Genomic DNA, 21,912 nt, shown 5'->3' with positions numbered 1-21,912 from the left:
AGCTGCACTTTGTTAGCGTTGTATAGTGTCTTAATGTATGTAACACAACATGGACTCCAAAATGCCAGTCAGGATGATTGTGAATATTGTTAGTAGTGAAAAATAAAGCCTGCTTTAAAAATATACACATTATCATGAAAAAAAGAACAAACTAACATTGCTTCCTTTGTTTATATTTATTCACCTTTTAATTATGCAGAAATTACCTAAGGATATTTATTCTGAATTTAATTAACATTGTTATATTTTCTTTGACTAAATAAAGGTGTGTGTGCGATCCATGATGAAATTTAAAAAATAAAAAATATATATATATTCATCTCTTAACAAAAAAGTGATTCCAAGAAATATATATATATATATATATTGTGATGCTTATCAAGATAATATTGTGATTATTCTGGACATTACATTTTAATATTGCCTCAGGCCTACTCTGTACTAACTGAATATGTTTCCTGACATTTGTATTTAAATTGAGTTGTATCCTAATCATTTTCTCGTTGGTTTAACACTGTGATAAATTCTACATTAATTCATTTTTAATTCCAATAAACATTCAAACCTATACCTACAATTTGGCTAGAAATGGAGAGTGATGGAAAAGCTCAATGTTAAAAATAAAAATAAGTTAATTCTTGACAATGGAAACCTTGAAAAGAATGATCTTAACTCGAGGTCCACTAACTGGACCCTCGTGCATTACCAAAGACCACAGGCTCCAGAAACAGCTAGTGAGTAACCTTGAGTTAAGATTATTAAGTCAAACGTTAAGTCATCCTTTCTTATTACTAATTTGCGTTAAAACATTATCAAATGTGTATTTAAAACAGTTCTTAAGAATGCAACTGTTACAATCCAACACAATAATCATCAAAGATGTCTAATGAACCCTGTTAATGGTGACGTTTTTAAATGCAGGGGTCCTACGGGCGAATATTTGTTATATTTTTGAATTATTACCAACATTTCACTTCATACATACTGTGAATATACATTATTTATGTTTTGTTCATGTGATCAGACAACACTGACTTTAATAAATCGATTAATGTATTAAAAACAACAGATTGTAATTCATATTATATGTAAAGTGAACACATTGATCGTCAGGACAGAAATAACATTCTCATATAATAAAATACATAAACATGTACTGCTTCCTCCCACTAAAGCCAAACTCCTGCTGTACTTCCAACACTAACAATGATGTATCGTCAGCTTCAGGGTTCATTTCAGGTCTTTGTTGTCTAGCTTCCTGTCACAAGGTGGCATTACAGCGTGTCTGTGGTGTGTGTTGGGTGGTGCAATATAACACCACCCAACAAAAAAACATGTTTCCTGATGGGAGGGTCTACAGCAATATTTAGTAATAACTGTGATAATACAGTGATAAAAACACAATAACAAGGATGTTGAGTCATAAAACACAACAACAGGGTGACCACTGTCTTCTGCTTAGCCCTTAATGTCATAATGGTGCCAGGTAACCTTCACAGGTGTATTATCTAAAACTTGTTTTATGCACAATGACTCCGCCCACTAATGACTTGGGAGGCTTCACTCAAAGGAGGAGGTTGGAAATGCTCCGTATAACTGCTTCAGTCATCGCAACAACAAATTGGTAATCGTATGTATTTAGATGTACATTTCTGCAGTATCAGTAATGTACATTGTCTTCCTTTGCATTGCTTTGGGATCTTTTCTGGTGTCAGGTAATGCACTCGCAATTGTTTCAAGACATTTTATTTCAATGTTTTTATCCAAATCTGCACTATTTTATATTATTCCACTTTCCCACAGGCTCTTCTCTCAGTGAGCAAGTACACCAGACTCCAGCTGACATGTACAACAAACCTGAAGAAAAAGCCACAATAAGCTGCTCACACAGCATTCAGAACTACAATCAAATCCTCTGGTACAAACAATCGAGGGATGAAAAACTGCAGTTCCTGGGATACATGTATATAACCTCCACATACCCAGAGGCTGGACTGGATGTGAAGATGGACGGGAGTGCAGAAAAAGACCAAACCTGCACATTAACAGTTGAAGGACTCAGCCTGAAGAGCAGTGCAGTGTACTTCTGTGCTGCTAGTTTACACAGTGCTTCACTTCACTGCTCCTCGGTACAAAAACCTCCTCATCACACATTCTGGTACCTCTGTATTAAAGCTCACGGCCCCGTGCACCTGTGTTCCTTCCTCTCATAAGGTGGCAGTACATCTGACTGGTGTTGGAGTTGACATGAAATCAGAGATGAACTGCAGCCACAACAAGGATGACGGTCTCAACCACATGTTCTGGTACAGACAGCGTCCTGGGAGACCATGACCCTCGTGGTGTACACAGTTTTTGGTGGACTATGGGGGGCTGTGAAAGACTTGCAGCTCGAGGACAGCGGTGTGTATTTCTGAGCAAACACAGTGATGTGAGAAGTAAGATGTACAGTAGGTGGAGCTGGAGCTGCAGAAACACTCAACACTGACATTTAATGGAGCTGGTTGACAGAGGAGGGCCTTGATAAAAGAGTCTAGTAAACTGTAAGTCAGGTGTTCTGTGTTCATTCAGACTGGAGGTCAACATGCCAACATTATTCTACTTATCTTGGATCATTCATGAAGGAATTATCATTGTATCCATAGTTTCCACACGGTTTACTCATTCTCTGCTGCTCTTGGTTTGATGCCGTCGTCTCTGCCAGTGATGCTGTTTCATCTGCACTTTCAGACCTCAGGAGAGGAATCAGTTGGATCTGCGTTGCTCACAGTGACTTTAATCTGAATGTCAGCAACTTAAACTTCCAAAACTTTATGATAACTACTTTTACTATTTAAAGGCTTTTTAGTAACCGCTTTATTTTGAGGAAGTCCAAATGATCCATTTTCTTTTTTTATGTTGCCTAGCAGGTAAAACTAGTTAAAATACAATTGGCTATTATGAAGGTGAAAAGGGCTTAATTTACATGTTTAACCTGTAGCGATGCACTATTTAATTTCTCCGTCCAGGTGGTTGTCTGGGTCTCGATGTCCGTCAGTCTCCCTCTGATCTCATCTCAAAGCCTGGGGTCAAAGTGCAGATGTTCTGCAGCCATGACAGAACCGACTACAGGCTGATGTACTGGTACCAGCGGTCTCCTGGAGACACAGCTATGAAGCACATTGGATATTTGTACTATAAAGAGGTCACAATGGAAGAGCCGTATAAAGATCATTTCAGCATGTCTGGAGATTTGGGAGTAAATACAGCAAAGAGTGGCTCTCTTATAGTCACACTTACACCAGAGCACAGTGCAGTGTACTACTGCGCAGCAAGTGAAGCACGCTGACAGAAATCCCTTCTGAACTTTACAAAAACTCTGCACCATCTTTTCTCATCAGTGGTTAATAATAAGACGTGCAACAAACCGCTCCCAGACACCTGCTGTTGTGCTTTGGTTTGATGCAATCATATCACGAATAGCGAATACAACGGTGTTTCTCTTTTACTGGTTTCATCTATTTTGACAGTTATTATTACAGTAAAAATGTAAACATCTCATGAAAAAAGTTGGAAGCCACTCCTCCTTTCTACCTCATGTTTACCACCTGATTAAAGGCGACTCAGTTTACAACTTGAGTAACTCGTGCTCCATGTCGGATCTCCACATGATGATGAGGTTTCTCTTTGGCTTCGTCCTCACAGGTAACGACCGACTGGTTCTGAAGTAAGATGCGCTCGCCGGTTTTACCTCCACTTCTAAAATCAACAATCTGTCCGACTCTGTTTACAGCCGGTCTTTCTGTGGGGGTTCAGGTCCAGCAGTCTCCCTCGGACCTCATCAGAGAGGCCGGGGATGAAGTGCAGCTCGTCTGCACGCACGGACGACCCGACTACAGAGTGATGCTGTGGTACCAGCAGCCACGCGAAGGCCACGCCATGACACTTATTGGTTATGGATATGCGCAGTTCAGCGATGAAAACATGGAAGAGCCGTTTAGAAAGCATTTCGGATTAGCCGGAGATTTGAGTGGAGACCAAGCAAAGAATAGTTCGCTTTCCATAATCAATCTAAAGGCACCTGAACACACCGCAACGTACTTTTATGCAGCCAGTCAGGCACAGTGCAGCAAACATCCATCCGCTCTTGAGGAAAACCTCTTCAGCCCTCAAAGTAGGTCAAAGAGTGCATTAAGTCCACAACCTGATTAAAAGAGTTTTTACTTTGACAACTTTTCACCCTCTTTTTTTAACGTTTATAATTTGTTTACGAATTAAGATCCCTTTCCTGCCCAGGACAAATGAACAGCTCATCTTTGATTCTTGATATTCAACAACAGAGCGTCCATCAAACCTTTCTGAATCAAAACTACAAAAAGTATTTTACTAAAGCTTTGAATATTCTCAGCCAGGGGTTCCCAAGTCATCAGGACAAGCCACGAAATATTTAAATAACGCTTCATATTAATTAGGAACTATAGTGGTCATCATAGCCTATTTTTATGGTAATCAACTGGAACCTGGTGCAGTCAGTTTTGCATTTACCTCACTGCCCCGCCCCCAAAAACAAAAGACTAAAGACTTTAAACTTAAGTAGGTCATCAGTTCACAAGGAAACCAGTCAGTCATCACCAGAATGTCAGCTATCAGCGTCACGTGACATTTCCTGCATGTGTTCCTGTGTTGCTCGGAGGTCTATCTCTATATTATTTTATATATGTCATAATCAGAATAAAGTACAGACCAAATGAAAGTATGTTTTTTTATGGAATGGTGAACTTTTCTATTGCAAATCTTCTCAGTTATTACCCTCCAGTGTAACTGTTGTCATTTAACGAAAAAGAAGGGCAGTGTTTCCTGCCTTTCAGGAAAAGGCAGACTGAATTGAAGACAGTTTCTCTGTACACACTTTTTTTCTCGACATCACTTCCTGTCCCGCCCTCTGATCCACAAAGCTGAGAGACTCAAGCTGGTTCTTCTCATTCGACATGATGCCGTCTCGTCTCATCGGTTCCATCATCACTGTGTTCTGGATTAAAGGTATTGCACATTGATGACTAATCAAATTAACCCGAATATTATTATCCACCAATCATTGATTGACTTTCTTACTGCTGTCGTTTAATCCAAGCGCACAACAAGGTTTTATCCACTAGTGGCAAGACATGACATCACTACTCAACATCGCTTCTCCATCTCTTTCCAGGAGTTTACCTCAGTAAAGAAAAACAAGTGGTCCAGACTCCAACTGAACTGTTTGTCCAACCAAATGATGAGGTCACCCTGAGCCTCACACATGAAATCACAAACTATGACAGTATTCTCTGGTATCAGCGCTCAGCAGGAGACACTTCCCTGAAGCTGATTGCCTACATGGCCTATAAAAGGCCTACAGTCGAGACGCCATTTAAAAGCCGCTTTAACGTGAGCGGAGATGGAGAGAAAGCAGCTTATCTTCACACCCTGAGCCTGAGACACCCTGAAGACAGCGGACAATATTTTGGAGCAGCATTTTATACACAGTACTGAAGACGGTGGCGCTCTCATACAAAAACCTCCATAGCGATCCAGCAGATAGCGTCACACCAACAGGAAACCAGTGGAACCATGTGACACGCTCTCAAACTGCTGAAAGATGTCTGTGAATGTGGAAGATTTGTTGAGTTCCCTTTTGTATGTGGAAGTAAACGTTAAAGAGATAGGGGTTTGAGAATAAGGATTTTTTTAAATAAATCAGAATTTTAACTTAATAAAAGAAATACCATAACCGCTCACAGTTGTTGATTAATGTCATATTTTGCTGATCAGCTCTACAAAGTAATTTTTCACCGTAATGTTTTATGTTCATGTGTTCCCAGATTCTCAGAGGTCATCTCTGTATGAATGAGAATCAAAGAGCGGTGAGAACACACTGACATGAAGATAGCTGGAAGCTCCTCCTTCCTCATTACAAATGCACAATAAAGGATGATTTCCCACTAATGTATTATCATTCATGCCTTTGCATATCTCTGTTAAGATTTGAGTCCTCACGGAGAACATTACGTCTCCATGAGGATATTCAAAATGCTTCTCATTTTGTTTTTTCCTCTGTCTTTGCTCACAGGTAAGAGGCATCAGATGTTTAATTTCTCGTGACACGAACAAAACTTTCTGTTCACTTCATTTCTTTTCTCCATTTTTGCAATCTAGACATTGTGATATCATCACTTTTAATCCAACAATCACCAGTAAAACTTTTGATGAAACCTGAACAAGAAGCCGCCCATCTTGTCTGTCACCACGGCGACAACAACTACCCCTACATGCTTTGGTACCGGTCAGCAGCAGCAGCAGGAGGCCAGAGGGACATGGAGCTGATCGGTCGGCTTCATTATGAAAACTCGACCCCCGAGAAGAACTTTGAGGCCCGTTTCAACATAACGGGCCACTCACAGGGCCGAGCGCAGCTTGTCATCTCCAGCATGAACCCAGCAGACAGTGCAGAGTACTTCTGTGCAGCGAGTCAGCACAGTGGTACAACACCTCTGGCTCCTTCACAAAAAGCTGGTGGCCCACAGTATCAAACAAACACTGACATAGAAACCACAACACAGCTGCTCCCCTAATGCTAATGAGACTCTTTTGTCTGTGAAACACGGCAGAGACTATGATGTCATTTCCTCCTCATAGATCTCAAAGTGTTGGCTCTTTATGTTTTCATTCATCTCCCCGTCCTACATCAAAATGATTCCAGGCTTCCACACATTGACTTTCTTTGTGCTTTGGGCTGCAGGTAAAGTTAATTTTTTTTAATCAAAATAAAAAAGAAACAATTGGGCTTCCTATCATCAATTTTGTAGTATAAATAATTCACATTTTCATAAATTGCAGATGAAAAGCAAAAAACAAAGCTATGAAAAGATCTAAGAAATATTGTAGTGATTTAGAAAATATGTTTATCATGCTGGTAACATCTCTTCTGTTATTTTTGTGAGTGTTTCAGGCGTTTCTCAGTCTGTGCTGATCACCCAGTGGCCCCAGTACGTCTCCAGTCTTCCCAGTGGCATGGCAGAAATGCACTGCTACCAGAACAACACCAATTATGAATATCTGTACTGGTACCGACAGCTGAGTGGAGGAGGTTTCCAGTGTATGGTGTATATAATAGCGGGTACTGCAAACTACGAAGAGGGATTCAAAACTGGTTTTGAGGCAGTGAAGTCAAAGGAGAAGCACTGGTCTCTGAAGATAACCAGCGCTCAGAAGAACGACGAGGCTGTTTACCTGTGTGCTGTCAGTCTACACGGTGCTGTGGCAGACCTCAGGTCTGTGACAACAACATACAGCGGAGAGGCTGTGTATTGTTCCGACACCTGACTGATGTCAAGTGATATCACATGGAAGCGAGGAAGGTAGAAAGAAAAGATAACATGAATAAACTGCTCTCTGAAATAGTTTAGTTTGTTATTGATCATCTGTTTAAAAAAACAACCTTTGTGTTTCTATGAAAAGCGACAGCCTGCAGTCCTGAATAGATTCCACCGACAGGTGGAGGTACAGCACCTGGCATGAAGCCGTTATCAAGACAATAAAGTGATGAACTAACAGACGCAATGCCTCCCCTCATTACTCTGAGACATGTATTTGTCCTGGGAGAACCTCACTCACATTAGTGCCTGACGATGTCGTCACCTGTGCACGCATTGGGTTTCCTCTTCATCGGTTTTTCATGTAAGATTTACAATTTTAAATCAAGAATTTCACATCAATTTAATAAATCATGTTGCATGAATAATATAAATACGGTATGGTCTCCTTGTCTGCTGCTTCGATTACATTGTTTTCCAAAATCCGCTTTTTTCTTCCACAGTTCAGGTGAGCGCTGTTACATTTCAACAATCTCCTCCCCAGATAGTGAAGGAGAGCACTGAGGTCCAGATTAAGTGCAGCCATGATGACGATAACCTTTCATTAATGCTCTGGTATCAGCAAAGACAGGACATTATGTCCATGACCCTCATCGGGTACGGATACAAAGGCAGCCCAAACTACGAGGGTCAGTTTGAAGAACAATTCCAGCTGAGAAGAGAAAACACAGTGAAAGGAGATCTGATTGTACGCAAAGCAGACCCGTCACACTCGGCTGTGTATTTCTGCGCTGCCAGTACACAGTGATGTGGTTTGATGCCACTCCCTCTCTAAAAACCCTTTTCACATGAGGCAGTGTGTCCCTTTACAGACTCTCACTGAAGGTTCCCTGCAGTAGAGGAGCCTGGAGGATGTCTCCAGCTGTGATCGGATTTCTTCTCATCTTGCTTCCATGTAATGAAATGAACTGCTAAAGTGTACAAAAATATATATTTTTTTAATGTTTTAAATTTGGCAATTATATTACTGTTTTTTTCTCCCACTGTGGCTTCTGTATCAACTACTTATTAAATCTGTGCTTTTCCCCACAGATCAATCGAAGAGTGTGAAGTTTGAGCCGTCTCATCCCAGAATAGTCAACGACACAGCCGGGGTAGAGATTAAATGCGGTCATAATGACGGCGATCTTAACGTCATGCTCTGGTACCAGCAAACAGACAGAGGTCTCATCAATTTAATTGGATACACCTACACTGGCAGTGACCCCACCTATGAGAAGCAGTTTGAAGATCGGTTCAAGATAACAAGAGAAGGCATCAAAACAGGAGCTCTGATTATTCCCCGTGTGACTCGATCAGACTCGGCTGTGTATTTCTGCGCTGCCAGCACACAGTGATGTGGTTCAATGTCAGCCCCTCGTTAAAAACCTTTGCTCTAGTTTTTTCTCTGATGTTTTCATGTTCATGATCCTGAGACTGAACGTTGACTCGGACAAGGAGGGCATTTTTTTTAAAGTACACAATTCAGACAAAACGAGGCAGAACATAATATACTGAACAAATAAGCAAACTTAAACATATTTGTAAACAGGCATATACTTTAGACAACAAACTACGCACTGGCTACAGGTCATTTGTACTCCACCTGCATTGCAAAAATGTATGCATGACAAAGAGGCGTTCGGCTTAAAGTCACCAGTTAACACGGTCGCCCGATGAACCGAAACACCAGCGACCGTTAGCTTCGCCACATGTTAGCGAAGACAAGGACACAAAGTAAACAAAGCCGAAACATCAACTCGCATGTCAAGAAGTAAAAGCTTACCTTGGCTACGTAATGCGGTGACTTCCGGTCATCTTTGAGAGGAGTGACGTCTTTGGGAAGAGAAGAGTAGGCAGCCATTGTTGAAACAAATGACCAGTTAACGAGCAAATAACAGGGTTATTGTCCTTAATGGCCGTCAGGAGGGGACGTAACTCAACTGTTTGCAGTAAACCCGCTTATTGTTATAAGTGTTTATGGCGGTCTCTTTGGGGGTTTAATACATTTATTGGTTCCTTCGTCTCTCCTGGTAAGCAGTGAACGGTGAACTATGTGAAGAAACAAAGGGGGCGGGGCAATGTTAGTTTAATCAGGATTGACCAATCACGTTACACCAAGGCCCACCCCTCTACAGGTGTGCTCACGGAGCCTCATTCGTGCCAGACACCGAAAAGATCCATATTAAACCAAAGTTATGAAATAATTGTTTACATTATCATTACATTTGTTTTATGTACAATTTACTAAGAGGTAATATAAAAAACAAAAACACAAGACAGACTCCGAAGACTCATTTCTTAATCAGTTATTGGGAATGACAGTCAGTCCCAAGTATGTAATGTGATCACGTGACCTCATGGTTTATTTATGCTGAACAGAGCGACGTGTGAATCATTTATCTGGGAGGAGGCTCATGGCTGACATGTTTACCACCACAGGGCTTTATCTGTTGCTTCTTTTACACTCAGGTGGGTTTTTGTGCGTTAACTCGTAGTGGATGTGCCCCCCAACAGGTGCTGGAATGATCCAGTTTCTACACATCATATATGTGAGTTTACACTTCTGTACATCGAGGTGAGGCACAATAAAAACGTTGTTTGTGTGCTGCAGGTCTCACGGTTGAAGTTCTTCAGTCTGGAGATCAGACGTCCCACCCGGGACTCGCGGTGACCTTTGTGTGCCACCTGGGTCCAGGGTTGAGCATGAACAGCTACTACATGTTCTGGTACAGACAAACCCACTACGGAGCTCCACTGGAGTTCCTCACCAGCGAATACGAGCAAACCGCGAAGCGCTTCCAGTCATCTATCGACAACAACAGGTTCTCTCTTCTAATGACTGAGCTGCTCCTGAATGACAGCAGCACCTACTTCTGTGCTGCCAGTCACAGTGATGCACACGGACCAGACAGTCATACAAATACCAAGTCTGGGTGTCATGAGGCTCACAGGCAGGAAGGAGCTGTGGTTTGTTTGGTTTTTGTAATAAATGTGTGGAACAATAGAAAAAATAGCATTGATCCAGTAGGGAACTACTTTATGTACAGTATATATACATAGTTAAATATCGCGATAAATAAACATATCTGTTTATTTTCTGCCCGAGGCCCTCTAGGTTTGTAGCCTTTGCAGATTAGAGTACATGGGACATTATATTTGATTGTCACAGTTTTCAACCAATCAGATCTTTAGTTTGACATGCTGGGCGTATTCATTATATCTCTGTCATTCACCACTTTCAAAACAGCATGTAAAACCCATTAATTTAAATCTGCATATAGCCATTGATACTAGTATTTTAAAATGTTGTTTCTCACAATCGTCATCATCTATTGTTTTTCTTTTCCATGTAAAGTGCCTTGAGTACCTTTTAAGGCGCTATACAAATAAAAGAGATTATTATTATCATTATTATCCTCTTTGAAGAATGTCAACAGACTGTATGGCCCTTTATTTAATAAGTAATGCAATTGTATATTTTACTATTTGCTCTATACACAAGACTGGTAGAGGAGAGGTCAGGGGTCACCAAATAATTAGGATTCATCCTCTAAAAAAGTTTTTAAAAAGTCAGTGTTTTTTCCATTAATGCATTTCTAAAACACTACATGAAATATGAAACTTAAAAAAATAAATGCACTTCATTTTCCTGAAACAGCAACAATGTGTTGTTTTTTTGTTGCATGATTCTTTGATTGAGCAGTTCATTCTGCGACAAAAGTCAGTTCAGTAACATCACGTGACCTCTCAGTAACATCACGTGACCTCTCAGTAACATCACGTGACCTCTCAGTAACATCATGTGACCTCTCAGTAACATCATGTGACCTCTCAGTAACATCACGTGACCTCTCAGTAACATCATGTGAACTCAGTGACCTCTCAGTGACGTCAAGGAGCACAGAACCAGAGTTAATGAACAGAAGTGAGCGCCGCTAGTCCGGTGGGATCGGGGTTCGTGTCCTGTAAAGGCAGCGGCCCCTTGGGGGGCCACCATATGTTTGATTCCCGTCAACATACTGGACGCAGCGGCTGATTCTGAGACTCCTGCAGACGTTCCTGCAACACCACAAAGATGATCAGTTCAGATTAATAAGCAGGTGTTCACATTTTAAGTACAACGATTATTTCCCTGTACAGTTTAAATCTGTGAGCAGCCTGACGAGACTCGAGCTTATCGCGTTTTAGAGGTTATCACTTACTGACCTCTGTAGGGTCCGTGTGGTACTGCACTTAGACTCGGTCATTAAAGGAGAGGTCAATGAGGAAGAGGAGCTAAAGGACTCTAAAAGGCTTCATAGAACTGAGCGGCATCACAGAGTCAAGTAAAAATACTCAAAATGACACTTTTCACATTACACAATGTTAAGTGGTGAATGTTACTCAGTAAACGAGCGTTCACTAGTTCCTGGGTGGATAGAGAGGTGTGACCAACAGAGACGTCCCTCCCTCTGAACATCTTCAAACCAACAAACAAAGACCAGTTCCTCTCCTCCTTCCCGCCGCTCTTGCTTCTTTTCTCAGCCGTACCAGAAATAGCAGCAGTCGGGTTGGAGGCCGCTCAGCCGCCAGTCAGCCCGACCTGAACAGCTGCTCTCTCTCACAGAGAGATGGAGGCTGAGATATGGAGAGGCTGGGTGGGGGAAGGAGAGAGGAGAGAGCGGAAGACACTTCAGGTTTTTGTGTGATGCTTTTTCACCGTGGGGACAGGGGGGCCACGGTGATACAACCCCATAGAGCCGCTGTACAAAAACCTCCTCCCATTGACTCCCAGTGTGGAGACCACGACATGCTACCTGGGACCCTTGGAAGAGCAGAACAATCAATATTCTGAAGGTGTGAAAGCTGTCAGGCCAAACTGGAACCGGAAAGGCAACATTCATGGGAAAACTGGTTAAAAAGTATTTTAAAAAATAAATAATTATGAATCATATGTGGAGCACTGGGATGCTTCTTTCATTCATCCTGCCAAAAGCAACATATTTGGACATTATGAAGCTCGTCCTGCATGTTGAAACCTGCTTCCTCCTCTGGATTATCACACTGTGTTTCAATATTACGTTTATGGGAAGTTTTGAGACGTTTTGGGAGCGGAGACCTTCAGTGTGACTCTGGATCTGAAGCTTACTTTGGAAAGGGAACCAAACTCACTGTTTTAGGTAAATATTTCAGTTTATTATTGAGGTTTGTTCAATGCATTATTGCTTTAGAGTCTTAGTAGAAACAGAAGTATTGGTAAAGGTTTAGGATTGCAAACATAGAGAAAGACTCAGGAGTTTCATGCTCAGTATTTCTGCACTGTGACAATGCAAACGAAGCTTACTTTGGAAAAGGAACCAAACTCACTGTTTTGGGTAAGTCACGGATGGTCTGATGGAACACATGTAATATGATTTGTCATTATGGTGGTGCATTAACAAACTTAACGTATCTTATAGTTCAAGTTCAGCTCAGGGCTTTTTGATGTTAGGCTTAAGCGCTGTGCTGATTACGAAGTCTATTTGGTCTTGGAGCAGCAGAGGCTCACTTTGGTGGAGGAACAAAGTTAACGGTTTTAGGTAAGAAAACATTTGAAGTTTATTAAATACTGCTCAGGTATGATGTTGGTAAGATGTCTCGGACACTGTTGATTCACTCCTAACAACCAGTGATTAAACCATGATTACAGCTGTTGCTGGTATTAATAACCCTGGTATTATAACACTGGTATTAATAACCCATGTATTATAACACTGGTATTAATAACACTAACATAGTCACAAACGCATGTGGACGTTTAAGAGGTGAAGGTTAGAAACATGTGACTCTTTTGCCCACTAAAGTAGATTAAGTTCTTGAAGCCGTCAAAGAGTGACACAGTTGGAATAGCGGCCCAGATAAAGAGGCAGCCGGAGGTTTTGTCTCAGTGGAAAGTCTCTGTGCTCCTACTCAGAGGTTTTCTTTGGAGCTGGAACCAAACTCACTGTTTTAGGTAAGAAAACCTGCAGCGTCTCAGAGAAGAAGATTCTCTGCTGGTTATTTATATGCAACATTATACGGGCAATACTAAGAATATATTGTAAAGACATTTTATTTGATGGCTGTGAGGCAAAAGTGGACAAAAGTGTGAAAGAAGTTAATGCAGACGTTAGTTTGTGTCGGTAAAGAACAGCGTCGTCTGTGTTCTCCAGTAAAAGTACAGCAGCAATAAAACATTTGGCTGTCCGCCCAGATTATTCCTCTAAAGACACTTCTTCTTATCAGCGCTGTGAAACACTGAGTTCACAGTCGGAGGCTCACTCTGGAGCTGGAACTAAACTCACCGCTCTCGGTAAGACAGTCAAAGTGATTCCATATATACACCGACATTAATTATCAAAAGAATGATATCAAATTGAGACTTTTACCGGTTATCTTGTGCTCTTAAATGATGGACCTAAAATGAGCAGTTTGATCATTTTGAGATAGAATTTTCTTTTGAAGTTTTGTGTGCAAAGTTAAACATTTTTTAGTTCAGCTGAAGAAGAGCACAAAGACAGTGTCGAGCTTTCAGCTCAGAGCTCGAGCGGTTGTTCTTGTGCAGCCTCGTGTCAGTGTGAACAACTACGAGCCTGCTTACTTTGGCGGTGGCACCAGACTGACAGTGTTGGGTAAGAAAATGACACAACATCGTATGCATGAATCTATATTCTCTGATCCTAAATCTGCAGAATTATTTAAAAAAGGAAATGTTGCATCAACGTAATACAATAAATCTCTCGGTTGCTGCACGAGGTCCAGGCACCACTTTGTTATGTTAATTCATTAGTGATTTAAAGTTTTGCACTAAAAGTATTAACAAAGGCAACTTTGTCTCGTTCATATAAAAGTGGAAAAAAGTAACAAGGCATTTTATATATATATATATATATATATATATATATATATATATATATATATATATATCTGTGACATACATGGTTGTACCGTATGTGTACTGGTTGGTAAAAGAAAACCTCACAAAAGGAAGTTGAACAAAACAACAGAAGCTTGGTTTAATCTGCATTGTAGTCAGTTTTTGACATGCGAGTCAGCGGTGTGCTCCGGCAGTTATCCTGCTTATTTTGGAGAAGGAACCAAACTGACAGTTCTTGGTAAGTTAAGAAAGAATTGTTTATTTGTTTTGGACACAAGTACAAAAAACTCCTAGTTGTTGTTGTTGTCAAAATGTTCAGACTTTGATCGTGCAGCTTTAATTTAGTGATTTATGTCCTTTTGTCGTCGCAGAACCTGGACTTGAGGTCACCGGACCAACAGTCAAAGTGCTTCGACCTTCACCAAAGGAGTGTCAAAACCAGAGAGACCAGAAGAAGAAGAAGACCATCGTCTGTGTGGCCAGTGGATTCTACCCAGACCATGTGGGTGTACTCTGGAAGGTCGACGGGGTGGAGGTCACCACCGGGGTGGCGACCGACACCGCTGCTCTCCGGGTTGACAAGTCTTACAGGATCACCAGCAGGCTGAGGGTCTCTGCCAAAGACTGGTTCACGGACCACAAAGAGTTCACCTGCAGCGTCAGCTTCTTCAACGGGACGCATACGGAGATCTATTCACAATCCATTCTGGGGGAGAAAGGTACGCTTCATTTGAAACTGAGTAACCACCTGAACATGTTCTCTTTGCATCGACAACAATCCGTCTAATGCATTTATTCTTCTTCCATCAGGGGTCCTGGCCAGAGGTAAATATCATGTTGTACCTGAATGCATCATCGCTACTATTTAATGTCCTGTTTGGGCCCCACGTGGACGTCTCCTCTTTGAATCGTGTCTCTAAACGTTTGAACTCTCTGCAGAGAAATATCTGAGGATCACACAGACGGCCAAAGTCTCCTACGGGGTTTTCATCATCAAGAGCAGCGTCTACGGAGTCTTTGTGGCGTTTCTGCTGTGGAAGCTTCAGGTTTGTTCCATGTTGTTTTACTGGCCCTTCACCTTTTATCCAAACTGCGTATACTCAATACTTTTGCATTTCACATAAATTAGGCTTCCTAGATTGTAATATGTGAATGAACGGGTCATAAAAAAGAGTTTGTGACGTTATGACATCGTGTCCTTTCTGTCTGTTGCAGAGTTCAGCCGGGAAGCAGAGCGACTGAGAGCTGAGGCCTGAACACACCATCTTTGTCTTTCTGTCAATATAATTAATAGTTATACTTCCACAGCATTGCGTGTCACAGCATATTTGCGTTCATATGTAAATGAGCCAATCAAATTCTTCTAACAACAGAGGAACACATTCCTATTGCGATGTTAACGCCGTCCCTGTCATGTGCGTATTATAAAGATATTAGCTGTGAATTCTCTCACAAACACGTCTCCTGTACGTTTGTGCTTGTGAATTATTTGATGCTTGATTTTCTTCTCAATAAAAAAAAGTATGTCAAATGATCTAAAAGATTGAATGATAATTTATGATCAAGTTTACATGCAGTATGAATATAACCAGAAATGTGTATGCGTTAACCTTCATTTCAGACTAAAGTCTTGAACGAGTCTGGATTAAGCAGATCTAAAGCAATATCAGTGCTGATATGAAGTTATGATGCTCTCACATCTCGTCAGATCACTTTTTCCAAAGATGGTGTTTTTTTAGCTGCCATTTCTCATCATGTTGAAGCATCTCAGCTCAGGGAAACTTCATAAGCAGGTTCATTTGAGTCATAACATTTTCCAACAAGCAACCAGACAGACGACTTTATTTAAGTCGTATCTATTGAGAGAAGCTTAAGACGCTTTACGCTCTCTTCCTGAGTACAGAAGTTGTTCCTTTTAGTTCAAACATGCTCAGCAAGAAAGTAAATGTGCGAGTCGACCGCACGACAACAGGAAGTCAACGTGCTCGTCTGAGAACAGAAGAAGGTCAAAGCTGTCGTTGGTGAGGGAGACGAACCGGAGCTTGAAGCCCTGCAGAGCGACAGAGGAGAGGAAGTGGTCACCGAGCAGCCTGCACATCGCTCTGTGCTGAGAGACGCCGACGGTGCAAACAACCTCCACTTTACCTCAACCTCCACTTTACCTCAACCTCCGGCTCTCAGAGCGCAGCTGCATCTCTGCCCCCCCCCCCCCCCCCCTCTTCCTTCCTCCCTTCACTGCAAAGCAAGTCTCTGAGCAACCAGCTGGGAAAACCTCCATTTCTGTGTCAACTGAAGCTACAGAATGAACAGAAATGTGTTTCATATCTCAGCAACAGCTGTTTACGGTCATCTGGTGCAGAAATGTGCATTTGAACAGACTTTATTTTTATTTTATTTTTTGTTGCTATATTAAAAATGTAAAATCGATTTTGTTGCAGTTGCAGATTAAATTACACGAAAAAAGAAAAGAATGAGGGTGTTTCATCGTCAACTCCTCGACAAATCATCTTCATATCAATAAGACACAATAGAAGACAATATTTAAAGCATAACACAGTAGAATTTATTAAATGTTTCTCTAAACTGTATATATCTATTTTTTTGCTATCAGTTTGGACCCCAGTGAAACTCAAACTGAGGAATAACATGTTCTACTTTCTCCACTTGTTTCCTTTAACAACATGTTTGTGTTTAATCCAGTCACACAAACAGGAAACAGTGTGTGTGTGAGGATGGAACAGAAACATGGTGTGTGTGTGTGTGTGTGTGTGTGTGTGTGTGTGTGTGTGTGTGTGTGTGTGTGTGTGTGTGTGCATGTGTGTGTGTATGTGTGTGTGTGTGTGTGGCATCTGTGAGCTAGATAATTATATCTCCTCCTGCAAACCCTGATCTTTAGAAGTTGTTGCTTTCCATCCGTTTGTTAGAAAATAGAATTTTCTCTTTCTCTGCGTAAAAGAAAAAAAAAAAACCAGAAAATGTAAAGACGATGACCTCAAGGGTTTAGAATGAAAGATCATAAATGTTACAAACCATATTTTAATCTTCTGGTTTTATATTTAAAAAAACATCACTATCGTGTTTATAGACAATAATAAGAATGTCTTTTTATAAATAAATAAAACCATTTAACCATAGTGGTCTGAAGTTTCCAAAGATTAGAAAGTGTGTACATATTTGCATAAGAGCTGAAATATAGTATATCAATACAATTCTCTTCATGTATAATGATTTAATGAAATAATAAAACTGATAAAGTTGAACAAACATATTTATATAAATTCTCTATATTCATCATCAGCCTAACTGATCGTCTGGCACAGCTGGTATTATCAGAAGTAGATTAGAGCAAAACCAGAACTTTAAACAGGAAACAAGCCTCCGTCATTATTTAGAAAAACCACATGAGTTTAAAATAAGTTTAAATAAGAGGCAGGAAGTTCTGTTTATTGTGGATATTAACGTATGTGAGTGGACAGATGATGTGTATTACAGGAGTTTGAAACTTGTACTAAACTGCAACAATAAACATGCAGATCGAAGACATTTTAGTGGTTTGTTTTTACGACCCTTTTGTGGGGTAATTCAAGCAAAAACTGGTTTTATAGAAATATAGTTTTTCACTTTAGAAAATAATGATATAAAAGCTGAATAATAAAAAGTGACAGAATCAACAACAACCTTTTATCAGTGAAACGTCAGAATATTGAGGTTCAAACCATTCAGCAGATTAAGGAGAAATGTCACATGATTTACATCATGTTTAGTCACCTGGAAGATGAATCTTTGTGGTTCTCCATAAAACTGAACAGGTCCAGTGAATGACTTCATTTGAAAAGATGACTGGTGTTCGTTTTATTACATTTAACAGACTTCAGAAGTTTTACTCAAATATCTTTAGCATCATCATGTTTCACAAAGAATTAAGTGTTCTTTATCTCCAGGAGGAACTGGACCTCTCACACTTTCATATTCATTAATACAGGTAAATATTTAGTGTTGCAGATTTACAGTTAATGCATTATCTCTTTATCCAACATATGAAGCCACACACACACACACACGCACACACAATGAAGGAAATCATTTAAAACCGAGCATTGAGAGGGCATCAGGGAGTCTACAACCTCTACTGACCCCTACTGGTGACTCTGGAATTACATCATCAGAAGAACTCGTTCCCAGTGGGAAAAAGAACAACGTAATGAACACACACTCCACCTGTGTTTTATTATGGGTGTGTTGAGGTACAATAACACACACACACACACACACACACACACACACACACACACACACATCATGTTTCTGTTGCATCCTCACACACACACTGTTTCCTGTTTGTGTGACTGGATTAAACACAAACATCATCAGACCATCACAGCTGTAAACAATCATGCACAAAGCAGACCATCACAACTGTAAACAATCAGGCACGATCAGACCATCACAGCTGTAAACAATAAGACACAAAGCAGACCATCACAACTGTAAACAATCAGGCACAAGGCGGACCATCACAACTGTAAACAATCAGGCACAAAGCAGACCATCACAGCTGTAAACAATCAGGCACGATCAGACCATCACAGCTGTAAACAATAAGACACAAAGCAGACCATCACAACTGTAAACAATCAGGCACAAGGCGGACCATCACAACTGTAAACAATCAGGCACAAAGCAGACCATCACAGCTGTAAACAATCAGGCACAAAGCAGACCATCACAGCTGTAAACAATAAGACACAAAGCAGACCATCACAGCTGTAAACAATCAGGCACAAAGCGGACCATCACAACTGTAAACAATCAGGCACAAAGCAGACCATCACAGCTGTAAACAATCAGGCACGATCAGACCATCACAGCTGTAAACAATCAGGCACAAAGCAGACCATCACAACTGTAAACAATCAGGCACAAAGCAGACCATCACAACTGTAAACAATCAGGCACAAAGCGGACCATCACAGCTGTAAACAATCAGGCACAAAGCAGACCATCACAACTGTAAACAATCAGGCACAAAGCAGACCATCACAGCTGTAAACAATCAGGCACAAGGCGGACCATCACAACTGTAAACAATCAGGCACAAAGCAGACCATCACAACTGTAAACAATCAGGCACAAAGCAGACCATCACATTAGTTGTAAATATAAATGAAAATAATCTGCAGGTCATTTTCAGAGTGGAAGAGATTCAATTGTCTTTTGTTTTAGAATAAAATACCATAGAATGTCATTAATAATGCATAAAGGACAACACAAACACACATCAATCTATTAATCAAAACAAAGAATACAATTGCATACAAAATACATATTTGCTCTGATGAATTGAAGAACAGATATATGTATTTTAAGTGTCATGTGACACAAGTTACTATCAGCATTAGTTTCTGTAAAATGTACACAAATAAAACTTCACAAAGCTATAACTCCCTGAACGCACCAACAGTATCACAGCAGCAGGGGGAGACACACTTCAAGGAACAGAACAAGGCTAACAGCTGACACTGGATCAGTGTGATGTAGATTACTGACACCCGTTCACTATCATGTAGCAGCGCTCACAGGACCTGAACATGTCACGTCATCTTGAACACGATGTTAATGGTTTCCTTATTTAACGTCAACATGTATGATCACATGCTTTGGTACAAACGAGATGAACACAGGCCTCCAAAGCTTGTATCTGAATGTAAACGTGAAAGGAAAATTAAATTTGTCGTTACAAAATGTCTCCTATTTGTAACACAACTGAATCGTCACACGAAGCTTCTACAACTCCTCAGTGTTGAGTCGAGTTCTCGTTGTTCAGAATCAAAGTTAATATACTGTGATGAACTACAGGGGGTCCACGATTACCACCTGAACTCCCATCTGTACGGTACTGAAGGCTGTCATTTAACAGGATGACACCACACGACGCCCTGACCCTCCCATCTGCAGCTCTTCACATCCACCACATGAGGTAGTTTCTGTCAGACCGAACATGAATATAATCATCAACAAACGAGGCCTCCTCAGATGGTTCATCTTTTTGCTGTGGTGTGTGTGTGTGTGTGTGTGTGTGTGTGTGTGTGTGTGTGTGTGTGTGTGTGTGTGTGTGTGTGTGTGTGTCTTCACGTGTTGGATAAAGAGATAATGCATTAACTGTATATCTGCAACACTACATATTTACCTGTATTTCTGCACATCTGAAAATGAAAGTGTGAGAGGTCCAGTTCCTCCTGGAGATAAAGAACACTTGAGAATATTTAATTCTTTGTGAAACATGAACTGATGGTATGATGCTAAAGATATTTGAGTAAAACTTCTGAAGTCTGTTAAATGTAATAAAACGAACACCAGTCATCTTTTCAAATGAAGTCATTCACTGGACCTGTTCAGTTTTATGGAGAACCACAAAGATTCATCTTCCAGGTGACTAAACATGATGTAAATCATGTGACATTTCTCCTTAATCTGCTGAATGGTTTGAACCTCAATATTCTGACGTTTCACTGATAAAAGGTTGTTGTTGATTCTGTCACTTTTTATTATTCAGCTTTTATATCATTATTTTCTAAAGGGAAAAACTATATTTCTATAAAAACAGTTTTTGCTTGAATTACCCCACAAAAGGGTCGTAAAAACAAACCACTAAAATGTCTTCGATCTGCATGTTTATTGTTGCAGTTTAGTACAAGTTTCAATCTCCTGTAATACACATCATCTGTCCACTCACATATGTTAATATCCACAATAAACAGAACTTCCTGCCTCTTATTTAAACTTATTTTAAACTCATGTGGTTTTTCTAAATAATGACGGAGGCTTGTTTCCTGTTTAAAGTTCTGGTTTTGCTCTAATCTACTTCTGATAATACCAGCTGTGCCAGACGATCAGTTAGGCTGATGATGAATATAGAGAATTTATATAAATATGTTTGTTCAACTTTATCAGTTTTATTATTTCATTAAATCATTATACATGAAGAGAATTGTATTGATATACTATATTTCAGCTCTTATGCAAATATGTACACACTTTCTAATCTTTGGAAACTTCAGACCACTATGGTTAAATGGTTTTATTTATTTATAAAAAGACATTCTTATTATTGTCTATAAACACGATAGTGATGTTTTTTTAAATATAAAACCAGAAGATTAAAATATAGTTTGTAACATTTATGATCTTTCATTCTAAACCCTTGAGGTCATCGTCTTTACATTTTCTGGTGGTTTTTTTGCTTTTACGCAGAGAAAGAGAAAATTCTATTTTCTAACAAACGGATGGAAAGCAACAACTTCTAAAGATCAGGGTTTGCAGGAGGAGATATAATTATCTAGCTCACAGATGCCACACACACACGCACACAGACACACACACACACACACACACACACACACACACACACACACACACACACACACCATGTTTCTGTTCCATCCTCACACACACACTGTTTCCTGTTTGTGTGACTGGATTAAACACAAACATGTTGTTAAAGGAAACAAGTGGAGAAAGTAGAACGTGTTATTCCTCAGTTTGAGTCTCACTGGGGTCCAAACTGATAACAAAAAAATAGATATATACAGTTTAGAGAAACATTTAATAAATTCTACTGTGTTATGCTTTAAATATTGTCTTCTATTGTGTCTTATTGATATGAAGATG

At 40.2% G+C, this 21,912-nt stretch overlaps 1 protein-coding gene and 2 gene segments (V, D, J or C); all 3 read left to right on the top strand.

Annotated features, from left to right (window-relative positions):
* Positions 1-3,084, top strand: LOC117751433. The segment is given in 3 exon segments: positions 1-1,486; positions 1,804-2,129; positions 2,215-3,084. Coding segments are annotated over 3 exon segments (456 nt in total).
* A 3,534-nt stretch (positions 3,085-6,618) lies between these two features.
* LOC117751436 (M1-specific T cell receptor beta chain-like) lies at positions 6,619-15,778 on the top strand. The gene is made up of 8 exons (XM_034563294.1): positions 6,619-6,754; positions 6,965-7,254; positions 9,982-9,989; positions 13,944-13,999; positions 14,616-14,963; positions 15,055-15,069; positions 15,184-15,290; positions 15,460-15,778. The coding sequence occupies exons 1-8, from the start codon at positions 6,673-6,675 to the stop codon at positions 15,484-15,486; spliced, it is 933 nt and encodes a 310-aa protein (XP_034419185.1). The 5' UTR covers positions 6,619-6,672; the 3' UTR covers positions 15,487-15,778.
* Positions 7,339-8,192, top strand: LOC117751435. The segment is given in 2 exon segments: positions 7,339-7,692; positions 7,832-8,192. Coding segments are annotated over 2 exon segments (354 nt in total).
* Positions 15,779-21,912: the final 6,134 nt, after the last annotated feature.

The sequence above is a fragment of the Cyclopterus lumpus genome, chromosome 22 (assembly GCF_009769545.1).
Source record: "Cyclopterus lumpus isolate fCycLum1 chromosome 22, fCycLum1.pri, whole genome shotgun sequence".
Classification (NCBI taxonomy): domain Eukaryota; kingdom Metazoa; phylum Chordata; class Actinopteri; order Perciformes; family Cyclopteridae; genus Cyclopterus; species Cyclopterus lumpus.
Note: the sequence above shows the minus strand (reverse complement) of the source record. Positions and strands in the feature narration are given on the sequence as shown.

What these genes read in the sequence shown, in the direction of transcription:
- LOC117751436 (XM_034563294.1), top strand. Translation starts at nt 6,673, where the DNA reads ATGTTTTCATTCATCTCCCCGTCCTACATCAAAATGATTCCAGGCTTC. An exon ending in CTTTGTGCTTTGGGCTGCAG is followed by an intron (nt 6,755 to 6,964) that starts GTAAAGTTAATT and finishes TGAGTGTTTCAG; the next exon opens with GCGTTTCTCAGTCTGTGCTG. An exon ending in CACCAGACTGACAGTGTTGG is followed by an intron (nt 14,000 to 14,615) that starts GTAAGAAAATGA and finishes TTGTCGTCGCAG; the next exon opens with AACCTGGACTTGAGGTCACC.